Source organism: Penaeus chinensis, chromosome 7, assembly GCF_019202785.1.
Source record: "Penaeus chinensis breed Huanghai No. 1 chromosome 7, ASM1920278v2, whole genome shotgun sequence".
Taxonomy (NCBI): domain Eukaryota; kingdom Metazoa; phylum Arthropoda; class Malacostraca; order Decapoda; family Penaeidae; genus Penaeus; species Penaeus chinensis.
The window spans coordinates 37325491-37337990 of NC_061825.1; the positions used below are offsets into that span (position 1 = coordinate 37325491).

Here is a 12500-nt window from a genome sequence, read left to right on the forward strand (position 1 = left end):
TGAGTCTATATGAACTTTGCCTAATGGGTCTTACCTCGGGAGTGAGTTCAACATCATGTAGAGTATGGCCACAAAACCCTGGGTTATCAGCTGTTACCTGAGGAAAATCTTTCAGTATTAGATATACATCATTTAACTTTGAAGCAGGCAAGTAATTTAAATATTTATGAAGATTAGCTATTATCTCAGAGTTATGTGGATTATGAGGACCTGGGATTTCTATGTAATCAGTCTCCTCAATATACTCGTTAGACATAGAAGTTATGGGAGATTCCTGAGGAATCATACATGCAATAGATTTGCCTTTGGCAAAGTCCTCCTTTGGCTGCCTGTCAATATACGATTTGATTAAGTTGATATGTACCAACTGGGTATCTTTACGTCTATCAGGAGTTTGAACTACATAATTGTAATCAGAAACTTTATGAGAAACAACATAAGGCCCAATGAATTTGCTCTTAAGAGGGTTTCCTGGAATTGGAAGGAACAGTAAAACCTTGTCTCCTGGAGAGAATACTCGAGTTTGTGATTTTAAATCATGAGAAGACTTCATTTTGATTTGAACGTTATGAAGATTAGAGAGAGCCAATTTTCTTGCCTCTGATAACTTAGCTCTAAGATTATCTATGTAAGATGCCACTGTTTGATTAGGGGAATCTGAAGAGTCTGAAAACCACCGATCTTTAAGAACTTTAAGTGGACCTCTAATCTGTCTTCCATATAGTAATTCAAATGGAGAATATCCAAGTGATTCTTGTGGACATTCCCTCAGGGCAAACAGAAGAAAATGAATGTTCTCATCCCAGGAATTCCCTGTTTCTAAGCAATACTTTTTTAGCATAGATTTTAAGGTCTGGTGAAATCTCTCAAGGCAACCTTGTGACTGGGGATGATAAGCTGTTGACATTTGTTGCGAGATACCTAACAGTTCTAAGACTTTTTGAAACAAGTCACTTGTAAAATTACTGCCTTTGTCACATTGAATCTCTTTAGGGATTCCAAATGAAGTGAAAAAATGAAGTAGACATTTTACAATGGAATTGGCAGAAATATTCTTTAAAGGGTAAACCTCTGGATATCTTGTAGCAGTATCCATAATTGTAAAGAGATAATGGTTCCCTTTCTTTGTTTTAGGCAGTGGTCCTACACAGTCAATTACAATTCTTTCAAATGGATCTGAGTCTACTCGAATAGGATGTAAAGGAGCTCTTGGAATTATTTGATTGGGTTTTCCCCCAACTTGACACACATGGCAAGACCTGATAAATAGTGTAACATCTTTCTTCATACCTGGCCAATAGAAATTTTGAAGTATTTTCTTGTATGTTTTTTGAATACCTAAGTGACCTGCTAAACCATCATGTGCAAGTGTCATGACTGATTTCCGAACTGACAACGGAATTACAACTTGATGTACTTCTGACCATGTATCTAAAGCACGGAGTTCAGGAGGACGGAATACTCTCATTAATAGTCCGTCATGATAATAAAAACCAGGGACCTTTTGATCTTTAAGACTGTCTGAGGCAACATGTCTGCATTTAGCAAGAGAGGGGTCATCGTTTTGAGCTGCAATTAATTTACTTCGTGTGATCTCTTGTGAGATCAAATTATCAACTGGATTTTCTTTTTCTAAGAAGATTTCTTATATAGCTTAGAACGAGTAACAGCACACACAGGGAAAATATGAGGTTGTTTCTGATCCAGTTCTTTAGTTGGGCTATAGGTTAAAGGCTTAGCAACAACATTAATTGTAGGGTACACTAATTTCCCTGCTAGATCATGTCCAAGAATTAAACTTATTCCCTCTATTGGAAAATTATTTTCTGTCACAGCTATCTTTATTTCCCCTGATACAAAATCAGAAGTGAGAAAAATATTTGCTAGTTTATAACTAATTTTGGAAGTCAAGTCTTTAACAAGAACTTTTTCACCTGTATATTTTGTCTCAATTCCAGGTAAAGCAGACTTTAGAATTATACTTTGAGCAGCTCCAGTGTCCCTAAGGATGAGTATGGGATATGATTTACTCATTGAATCAAGAGAGACAGTTCCCCGATATTTAAAATCACTGAATGGATCTGGAGAGTTTACATTTGTCACACTTGCCACTGGTTTTGGTTCAAAAGCTTGGATGCTTGGACTTATGAATGGTCTTACATTTATGCCAGACTTTCTACACTTTGGGTCTTTGCACTTGTCTATGGTATGACCTGCTCGCTTGCAATAAGAACAAAAGTTTAATGGTGCAATTTTGCCAGCTTTACCACCACCATTCCCAAGGTTTTCACCAGAGGAGGACTGTACATAAAATCTAACCTTGTCTACCTTACCCAGCTGTGACCTTTTCAAAAGCGCAAATGAATCAGCTATTTGTGCTGCTTTAAGGAGATCGGTTTCACCCCTATCTTCTATATGCTTAAGGATATCGAAGGGTAACTTTCTTTTTACTTCTTCTAAAATAAGAAGTTCTTTTAATTGTGAGAAAGATTTAGTTGAAGTTGAATCTAGCCATTTGTTAAACAATCTAGCCTTCTCAGTAAAAAATTCAGCAAAGGTACCATGAGGAGACTTAGTAAGACTTCGAAACTTTTGTCTGTAGCCGTCAGGTGTGATTGCATAAGCATCAAGAATAGACTGTTTTATGGATTCATAATCATCAATGCAATCAAGATTTGAAAAGGTGATGGCAGCTTTACCGCTTAATTTAGGTTGGAGAAGCCAAGTCCACTCAGCATAGGGAAATTTAAAGTGTTCAGCAGTTTTCTCAAAGTTACGGAATGAGCCATCAGGATCATTTTCAAGAAATGAAGGAACAAGGGGTAGATTCTTAGTTAAATTGAACGTATCATTAATGACAGAATCATTATTGCCCGTGCCATTTAATTTAGCTTCTAGTTTTCTTTCTTCTAATTTAAGTTTAGCTATTTCTATTTCCCTGTCTCTTGCTCTTTCTTCTAATCTTTGCTTTTCTACCTTAAGTTTTAAATCAAAAGCATACTTTTCAAATTCTAGTCGAGCAGTGGACCAAGACTCCTCTTTCTGATCAGACAGCATGGAAGTGTCTCTAACGTCAAGCAGTTCGGGATCTTGAGGGTTTAAAGAATCAGTGGCTTCAGAGGGAAGTAATTCTCTTTGAATTAGATTTTCTAATACTAGTTCCTTAATTACTTTCTTAGTTGCTGAACCCGAATGAGGTACCGAGAAGTATTGAGCAATAAAGCGCCAATCATCTTTCTTAATAGGTTCGGCTAATTGTTCAAGTGTAGGATTTTCACAAAATTCTTTAGCATTAAATGTAGACATATTAAAAGGAATATTATTTGGATAGAAGTTACTGTTCGATCGACTTGTAGCAGAAAAGAAATTGAAATTATTGCAGGAATGTTTGCTAATAATCCCTACGTTAGTTGACAGGCTAATCTCGAACAGTTGACTTAATGACGTACTAACACCCAAGTTAGATAATGGCTTACAAATACCATGAATGAAGCAGACGGAAACAAGAACAAATTCTCAGCACTTTGACTTGCTTAGCCTAACTAGGAGAAAGTACGTGGAAACAATCCCGCGGTTCATGAACAAAGAAAAAAAGGGTACGGTATTAATGTCGCCGGATGAATCCCTAATCTGATTCATAAACACTATTACAGTGATTGTTTGTGATCACCCTTATTAAGTAGGTGATGTTAACGTGATAAGATAAAGCGAGCCGTTAATTGTATAACTCGTCTCTATGAGAAATAAGGTTACGGTATTAATTAACTTGTGAGAAGATCCGGATATTTTACTTTAAATGTAAAAGTACGGCATTAAGTATCCCACTAAGTAGATCCGGATGAATTCCTTATTCCTGGTCGGACTGACGCTGTCTGCCAAGGCGTGATTATTATTAGAGTCCTGACTAATCTAGCTACTATATTGACACGGGGAATCCGCGTATTTTCTACAGTATTACAGGTCAAGCAAGACGGGAGTGATCAGTTCCAAGTACTCCATTACTCATTTAGCAGGAAATACTATCTCAGTAGGAAACACTTTTAAGTCTAAATGAAATCTAAAGTAACACTATCCTGACAAACCTGCAATAAAATCAACGATCATACACAAAGAGATTTTGATGGTGCATAGAAGAAGAATTATCAAAAAAATAAAAAAAAATCCCGGTCAGGCCCCCATTTATTACGGATGTAGTTGTTTGATGAGATTTTAATCTTATTCTAGGGGAATGATGTAACTACAAGTCCATAATAAAGTTTGATGCAATAGGTTTATACCTCATGTATTATGATATTTCCAGGTTCTTAGAATATATTTAGTTTATTAAAATCCACGTAGTAGAATTGTATATTTATTTACTTAGTTTAGTATTTATTTCTTTTTATTTATTTTTTATATTATTTATGGAAATGCATAAAACGCAAGTAATGTTTTATTTTTATTTTCTCAAAACCCCAACCCATTACCAATATTTACATTACCCGTAAACCATCACACAAAACCATGAATAAATATCCTTAAATAAGAAACACCATCAATATTCTTCTTGTAAATTATTATTTATATCTATCTTACGATTTCCTGTAGTATATCGTCACCAGATTCTTGAGGTCACAGCTGAGTAGTAGCGAGGATAGTTGACCGAGCTGCCCAGTTCAATGGCTGAACAACTCCTTGCTTTTTTTTCTTCTTCTTTCTTTGTTGGATTTCTTGGCTATCAACCAGCGGCATGTGGCCAAGGTTATTAAGCCAATGGATCCTATTTATTCTATCAATCTATATAAGGTCATAAAGTTTTGTCTCCCTTAGAAAAGTGATTACTTTACCGATGATTTTTTCATCGTTGGATAGAAGATTTTTTGTTGTGAAATCTTTATTTTTAATTCTTAAATAATTGGTGAGTGGTTGTCTATTGTTGGAGTAAATTGGGCATATTGTTAGTAGGTGGTCTATGGTGAGGATGGTGGTGCATTGAGGGCACTGTGGAGGAAATGTTTTTTGTATATAGGGAGTGAGGTGTGTAATTTTGGTGGCATTGACCCTGAGACGGGCCAAGACCACCTCCTCCCTTCTTATTTTCCTGTGGGCTGTGTCCCACAGTTCTATTTCAGGTTTGACATTGTTAGTCAGTTGGAGGCTGGTCCACTCACTTTGCCACAGGAGATGTATTTTTACTTTTATAAGAGACACAAAACACCTGAGATCTGTACGAACTATGGTAGTGTCCAGATCGCCAGTTGACCCGGCTAGTTTGTCAGCCTGTTCATTACCATGGATACCAGAGTGACCTGGTACCCATATTAGTTTGATTGATTTGTTGGCACCGTGTAACTTACGAATGATATTACCCAGCAATTCATTTTTAGTGGTTTCTAAGGATTTAATAGCTTTAAGTGAACTTAACGAATCGGAAAAAATGACGATTCTATCGTGGGTCGTCGATAGTGCAAAGTCAATGGCTTTATCAATAGCAAAAAGTTCAGCAAGAAAAATCGATGTATGATTCGGCAGTCTAAACTTTAGTTCACATTCAGTCGACCATACACCCGCACCTACACACTCCTCTGTCTTGGAGCCGTCGGTATATATATGAAAAAAAGGGAGATGTTTAATAATGATCTCTCTGAACCTCTGGCGTACCTCACCCTCCGGCGCCATGGCCTTGGCTGATGGAAGCCAGGCTTCCATGATAGAAAAATTGGGTGTTTCCCATGGCGCTATATTTGACTTAACCAGGGTATCGATGGTAGAGAGATATATACCGACTTTCTCGACGAGGTCGTGGAGTCTCGTGGCAAAGGGCCTAGTGCCTCCATTGCCATTAGTATGGCTCGGGTCTCGAGCCACCTTTGCGGCATAGGTCAGTGCTAACTGGCCGCGTCTGAGTCGGAGGGGAGGTACTCCTGACTCCACCTCAAGACGCTCGATCCGAGTACATTTTAGGGCTCCAAGACACACACGCAAACAAGCATTCTGCACAGCATCCAATCCTTTCAAACTTGTTTTCGATGCCGAACCATACACGATTGACCCATAGTCTGCTTTAGACCTAATCAGGGCTTTATATACCATTAGCAAAGACTGTCTATCAGCTCCCCATTTATTACTAGAAATGCACTTTAATAAATTTAGTGCTTTTTGACATTTATTTTTTAACTGACCAATGTGGTCTTTCCAATTGAGTCTACTATCAAAAAGTAGCCCAAGAAATCTTGCAGAATTTTGAATAGGTATTGGGTGGTTGTCTAGAGTTAGCCTGATGTTCGGCTTCCTCCTATGTGAAAAAATTACCCCAATACTCTTTCTAATGGAAAACTTAAAACCCCACTGGAGGCCCCAGTTATGAATCATATCCAGTGCCAATTGGATGCGATTTGCTGAGAATTCTGCATTATTGCTGGAATGCCATAATGCACAATCATCAGCGTACAGTGAGTATTTAAGATTCCGAGGAGGAGCTGGTAAGATGTCATTTATCATACATAGAAATAGAGTTGGTGACAAGACACTTCCTTGTGGGACCCCGTTTGCCTGGACAAAAATGTCCGAAAAAGTGACATTGTCAGAAAACAATTTGACAGAAAACGTTCTGTCAGAAATGAAATTTTGAATAAAACAAGGCAAGTTTCCACGTAATCCGAAAGCATAAAGTTTTCTGAGTAGGCCATATCGCCATGTCATGTCGTAGGCTTTTTCTATATCTAAAAATACTGAAATCAAAAAATCTTTTTTGGCAATTGCCTCTTGAATGTGACTGTCCAGCTTTACTAGCTGATCGAGAGTTTGGCGTCCCTTTCGGAAGCCGCACTGCTCGTCAACTAGTAAATTACTGGAATTTAAAAAGTGCAATAGCCTACTATTAACAATTCGTTCCATGACCTTGCATAAGCAACTTGTCAACGCAATTGGGCGGTAGGAGATGGCAAATCTGGGATTACCCCCTCCTTTCAATATGGGAATGATGTGGGCGAAGTGCCATGAGTTTGGAAAAGTGTGGCTTTTCCAAATTTCATTGTACACTTCTAGCAACTTAATCATGTCGTCATGATTAAGATGCTTCATCATCTCATATCGAATCTCATCGGGGCCTGGGGATGTTCCTCTACAGGCTTCTAGGGCTCGGACAAGCTCATCCATTGTAAGATCTTTATTGTAATCAAAGTCATCTCCTGTGGCAAAGTGAATTGGTTGCAGCTCAGCCGCTTCCTTGATGGGCAGGAATGCGTGATGGTAGTTTGCTGAGCTGCTAGTATGAGAGAACTGCCTGGCGAGTGCATTAGCAATGTCTCTAGGTGAATCGATATTTTTGCCCTCTTCAATTATGTTTTTAATTTTGATGGATGTTTTTTTCTTATTGATTTTATTGATTGTGGACCAAACCTCTGATATTTTGGTATTGCTGTTAATTGTAGAGACAAAGCTTCGCCAGGAGTCTCTTTTTGCTTGTCTAATTACTCTACGAGCCCTAGCTCTTGCTTGTTTGTAATTGCAAAAGTTCTCATTTGTGATGTTATTTTGGAAAAGCCTGTAGGCCTTATTGCGTCGGCACAGCGCCCTGCGGCAATCTGGTGTCCACCATGGAACTCTATGCTTAACGCTATCTGTCGAAGTTTTAGGAATGGATAGCAAAGCTGCTTCTATAATCGAATTCTGAATATTGTTTACTTTATCATCAATGGTTTCTCCAACAAGTTCGAGCTTGACGCTCCTTGTGAAGGCGACCCAGTCTGCTCTTTTTACGTTAAATTTAGGCGCTGAAGGCGTTCTCACTGTGTCGCATGAATATCTAATCAAGATAGGAAGATGATCGCTTCCCAACGAGTCGTCAATGGTGTGCCACAGGCACTTGGCTGCTACTGATGATGAGACCAGTGATATGTCTATAAAGCTCAAATTCCCGGTATTATCGTCCACCCGCGTGGGACTACCATCATTCAGAAGGACTAGATCAGACTCGTTAATCAACTTAACTACTTGCTCACCTCTACCATCCACCCGTAGGGAACCCCATAACGTATGATGAGCATTAAAATCACCTAAAATTACTTTATTTTGTGGCAGACGTTCCTGAAGAGCAAAAAGCTCATCATAGATTATCACTTTATCAGGCGGACAGTAAACTGAACATATAGCCAGATACGTGCCATTAATTTTTACTTTGCATGCGACAAACTCCAAAGTAGAATCAATAGTCACTTCTGTAAAAGGGAGGCTTTGGTGGATGTACATGGCGACTCCGCCTCCACCCCTACCCTCACGATCCTTCCGACATAAATGGTAGTTCCTGAGCGATACGACCTCGTCCGAGACGAGGTTTGTTAAATGAGTTTCTTGGAGAACTATAATATCGGGAGCATAGGACGAGGCTAATAATTTAAGGTCATTTACTTTAGATCTAATACTTCGACAGTTCCATTGTATAATGGTTGACGCGATGATTACGTTTTATGGGGTTTGGAAGTGCCTTGTCCACCAGTTTTTATTTTCTTTTTATGGGAGGGAGGCGCCTCCTCTCCCTCGCTTCCCGGGGACCTCTCACGGGATGGTTTGGAGACAGAAGCCTCCATGTCCTGCACCTCCTGGCGAGGGAGACGACTGACAGACTGCGACCTGCTTCTCTCTCGAGAAACCGATCGCGAGCCAGACGAAGTCCTCACAGGAGTAGCCCGGACGGGAAGGTGCGCTCCGGACTGTGATTCGGTATCTTCCTCCTTATGATGTTTTGGCTGGGTTGATGCAGCCATTTGGTCGACCAATTTTGTCAGTTGATATACTTTAATGTTTAGTTCTTTAACGGTTTGTTTAAGTTCAGCAATTTCCTTATCCTTGGCTGCAAGCTGCTGACTGACATCACTTGCACTAGGGGTGTTGCTAGTTACTGCTGCAGCATAGGAAGTATCAGGTTTGTGTGTCAAACTTTCCACTTTCCTCTTAGCTTCAGTATAACTAACTTCATGCTTTCTCATATATGCTAATGTTTCAGTCTCCTTCTTCAGGATGCTGCACTCGGCAGATCCTGAATGATGGGGACCTTCACAGTTAGCACATTTGGAAATTTTGCTAGTACATGTGATGGTGTCATGGGCCTCAGCACATTTACGGCAAGTGAATTTAGAAGAATCTTTGTCAATACATCTTAATGAGGTGTGTCCGAATTTTTGGCATCTATTACAATGCATTGGCTTTTGGACATAAGGTCTTACTTGAACACGTTCATAACCGACATTGACATATTCTGGGATTTTATTCAAAGCAAAGGTCAAAAAACACAGTCCAGTTTTCGTTCGTACATTCCCGTCCTTCTTGGTCATACAATGAACGTCCACTACGTCTTGGTCCTTCATGCTCTCAAGAATTTCACTTTCTTCCATCGTCCTCAAATCCCTGTGAAAGATTACTCCCTTACAGGTATTTGGGCCAATAGGAATAGTTACTTTAACTCGAAGATCATGAATTTGCGTCAGCTTAAGTAAATCCTTAATCTGGGAGTTGTATTGTACTTTTACAAGGAGGCTTCCATCTCGCAATTTTTTTACAAAATCAAAATCGCCGTCCACTTGACCATCAAGGACCTTTTTGATGATAAAGGGGTTTACGTTCATAAGCGACTGATTTTCGTTCACGCATTTTACATTCGCGAACCTTGCATTCTGGGTGGGGATTTTGAAAATTGGTCGTCTCGTCTTGTCATTAGTGGGGGTACCATTGTTCGTTGTCAGAGAGTGGTCATGAGTCGCCCCCCCTCCTTGAGGAGGAGAAGGGGTAGCCGGGGAGTCATTCATTCTGGGTATCGGACCAGGTCCGACCCCTCTGCTCAAAGTCGTAGTCCTGAAGGGACAAAAAACCTCTTAACTGTTGTTATCAACCTAACTGCAATAGCTAAGAGAGTAGATCAGTATTTCGTCCTCTACCCCCTCAGTGGAAGCCTGGTTGCGTTCTCCAGTACCACAGAGGGATCGAGTTATGTGTGGGACACTTCCTTACCGCCGAACTTGCCTAGGCGAAGGACGGCAATTCAATGCCCACCCCCCAAGCGAATACGGGAGTTCCGAGGAACTCCGGTAGGCTCAGGAAAGTCACATTATAAAGGAAAAGATTTCAGGACCAAAGAAAAAGTGCGCCCAAATGACGCCCCAGACTACTGGGCCTCCCTACCCAGGGGTCAAAGCCACAAGGGCTACCCTGGTGTAGAAGAGAGCTGCGGGTCTGGGGTGGGGTGCTGACTACTACTACTGTAGCCTCGTGTCACCTGCAAAGCAAGAGCACTGAAGGTGCTGGCAAAGCACAACAAATGTTCTGCAATTTACAGGATTTTACTTTACTCCAATTTACGTTAAGAAAAAACTCAGAAACAATAATGTCAGGCGAGACGAGAGGCCCCGGGCTCCAGGGTAGCTCAAGTGGCGCAAGACTTATTACTTATTGTTGCTGCGTTTAAACAAGGTGTTGCCTCATCAAGAGTTCGAACACGAGTGTGGTGCTTTTTTTTTTTTTTTTTTTTTTTTTCGGCTTTCTTACCCTTATATAGGCCTTCTTGGCGGGTTCGCAGGGCAGCGTCTTGAGAAGTGGCGCGGAGGTCGCATCGCTTGTTCTCCAACGAGGTCGTTTGGGGTCAAGACGTTTGTTTTCCAATTTAAGATTTCGCGACGATAAATCGGCAATTGCAGACGGAATGGCGGCAGTTGTAGCAATATATATATATATATATATATATATATATATATATATATATCCATATACACATATACACACACACATATACATATACCCGAAAACATACTTAACCACAAAAATAACGCATTCACACCGTACTTTCGAGCCCGGCACAAACGCGCACTTTCTGGAAACCGCCTGGATTGTTTACGCCGACTAAAAGCTCTCGGCGCAAGGCAATCGATAGCGGAGCGCCATCAGTCTCCGGCGTGAGTATGGGCCCGAGTCAAGTAGGTTACAGTGAGCGAAGGAGGCTTGAGGCTTGGCAGATGGACCTGTCTTTTTTTTTTTTTTTTTGGCTGGTTCTGTTTTTTTTTTTTTTTTTTTTTTTTGGTTGTTGTTGGTTTTGCTGGTTTTGTTGGTGTTGTCATTTTTTGTATTATTATCTTTATTATTATTATTTTATTATTATTATTATTGTTATTATTATTTGATTATCTTTATTACTGTTATTATTATTATTATTATTCTATTGTTATCATTATCATTATCTTTATTATTGTTGTTGTTATTATTATTATTATTACTACTATCGTTGGTTTTATCATCATCATTATTATTAGTATTGTTATTATCATTATCATTCTATTATTACAATTATTATCGAGATTATTATTATTGTTGTCATTATCTTTATTACCATTATCATTATTATTATTGTCACTAGTAGTAGTAGTAGTAGTATTGTCATCATTGTTATTATTATCATTATTATTATTATCACTAGTAGAAGGAGTAATAGTAGTATTGTCATTATTGTTATTATTATCATTATAATGATGATCACTGAAGAAAGAAAGTTGCATTTGTTATACATATGAAACAAGTATTGGTGCATCAGTATGTGTGTATTTACGAACATGCGTATGTGTGTAAGTGTGTGGGTGTATGTATGTATGTGTGTATGCATGTACGTGTGCGTGTGTGTGTTTATACGTATACATCCACATCTTACTGTGCGTATAGACATTATTGCAATATACATATGCAGAAAACTATATTTGGAAAATCAACTGTACTCCTATGTAGAATGGGCTCAGTATGCATGCGATTCTCAAAGGAAACTTGTCAGCGCATTCGAATCTGAGAATAAATTGATTAAACATGGACGACAGACAGAGAGAGAGAGAGAAGGGGGGAGGGGAGGAAGTGAGAGAGAGATAGGGAGAGGGAGAGAGAGAGAGAGAGAGAGAGAGAGAGAGAGAGAGAGAGGGAGAGAGAGAGGGAGAGAGAGAGAGAGAGAGAGAGAGAGAGAGAGAGAGAGAGAGAGAGAGAGGGGAGGGTGAAAGAGAGAGAGAGGGAGAGAGAAAGAGAAAGAGAGAGAGAGAGAGAGTGGAGAGAGAGAGAGAGAAAGACAGAGAGAGAGAGAGAGGGGGGGGTAGGAAGTGAGAGAGAGAGAGGGAGAGAGAGAGAGAGAGAGAGAGAGAGAGGGAGGAAGAGAGAGAGTAAGAGAGAGAGAGAGAGAGAGAGAGAGAGAGAGAGAGAGAGAGAGAGAGAGAGAGAGAGAGAGAGAGAGAGAGAGGGGGGGGGGGGAGGGTGAAAGAGAGAGAGAGAGAGAGAGAGAGAGAGAGAGAGAGAGAGAGAGAGAGAGAGAGAGAGAGAGAGAGAGAGAGAGAGAGAGAGAGAGAGAGAGAGAGAGAGAGAGAGATGGAGAGAGAGAGAGAGAGAGAGAGAGAGAGAGAGAGAGAGAGAGAGAGAGAGAGAGAAAGAGAGATAGGGAGAGAGAGAGATAGGGAGAGAGAAAGAGAGATAGGGAGAGAGAGAGAGAGAGAGAGAGAGTGAGAGTG

At 40.0% G+C, this 12500-nt stretch overlaps 1 protein-coding gene across 1 annotated transcript in view; it reads right to left on the bottom strand.

Moving 5' to 3' along the window:
- The window catches only part of LOC125026970, an 18488-nt gene extending 15182 nt beyond the window's left edge, over nt 1–3306 (bottom strand). Inside the window, exons 1-3 of the mRNA XM_047615576.1 lie at nt 2977–3306; nt 1674–2829; nt 1–1569 (exon numbers count right to left, since the gene is read on the bottom strand). The exon at nt 1–1569 is cut by the window's left edge and continues 1293 nt beyond it. Of these exons, the coding sequence (XP_047471532.1) occupies nt 1–1569; nt 1674–2829; nt 2977–3306 (3055 nt within the window). The remainder of the gene's footprint in view (nt 1570–1673; nt 2830–2976) is intronic.
- Nucleotides 3307–12500: the final 9194 nt, after the last annotated feature.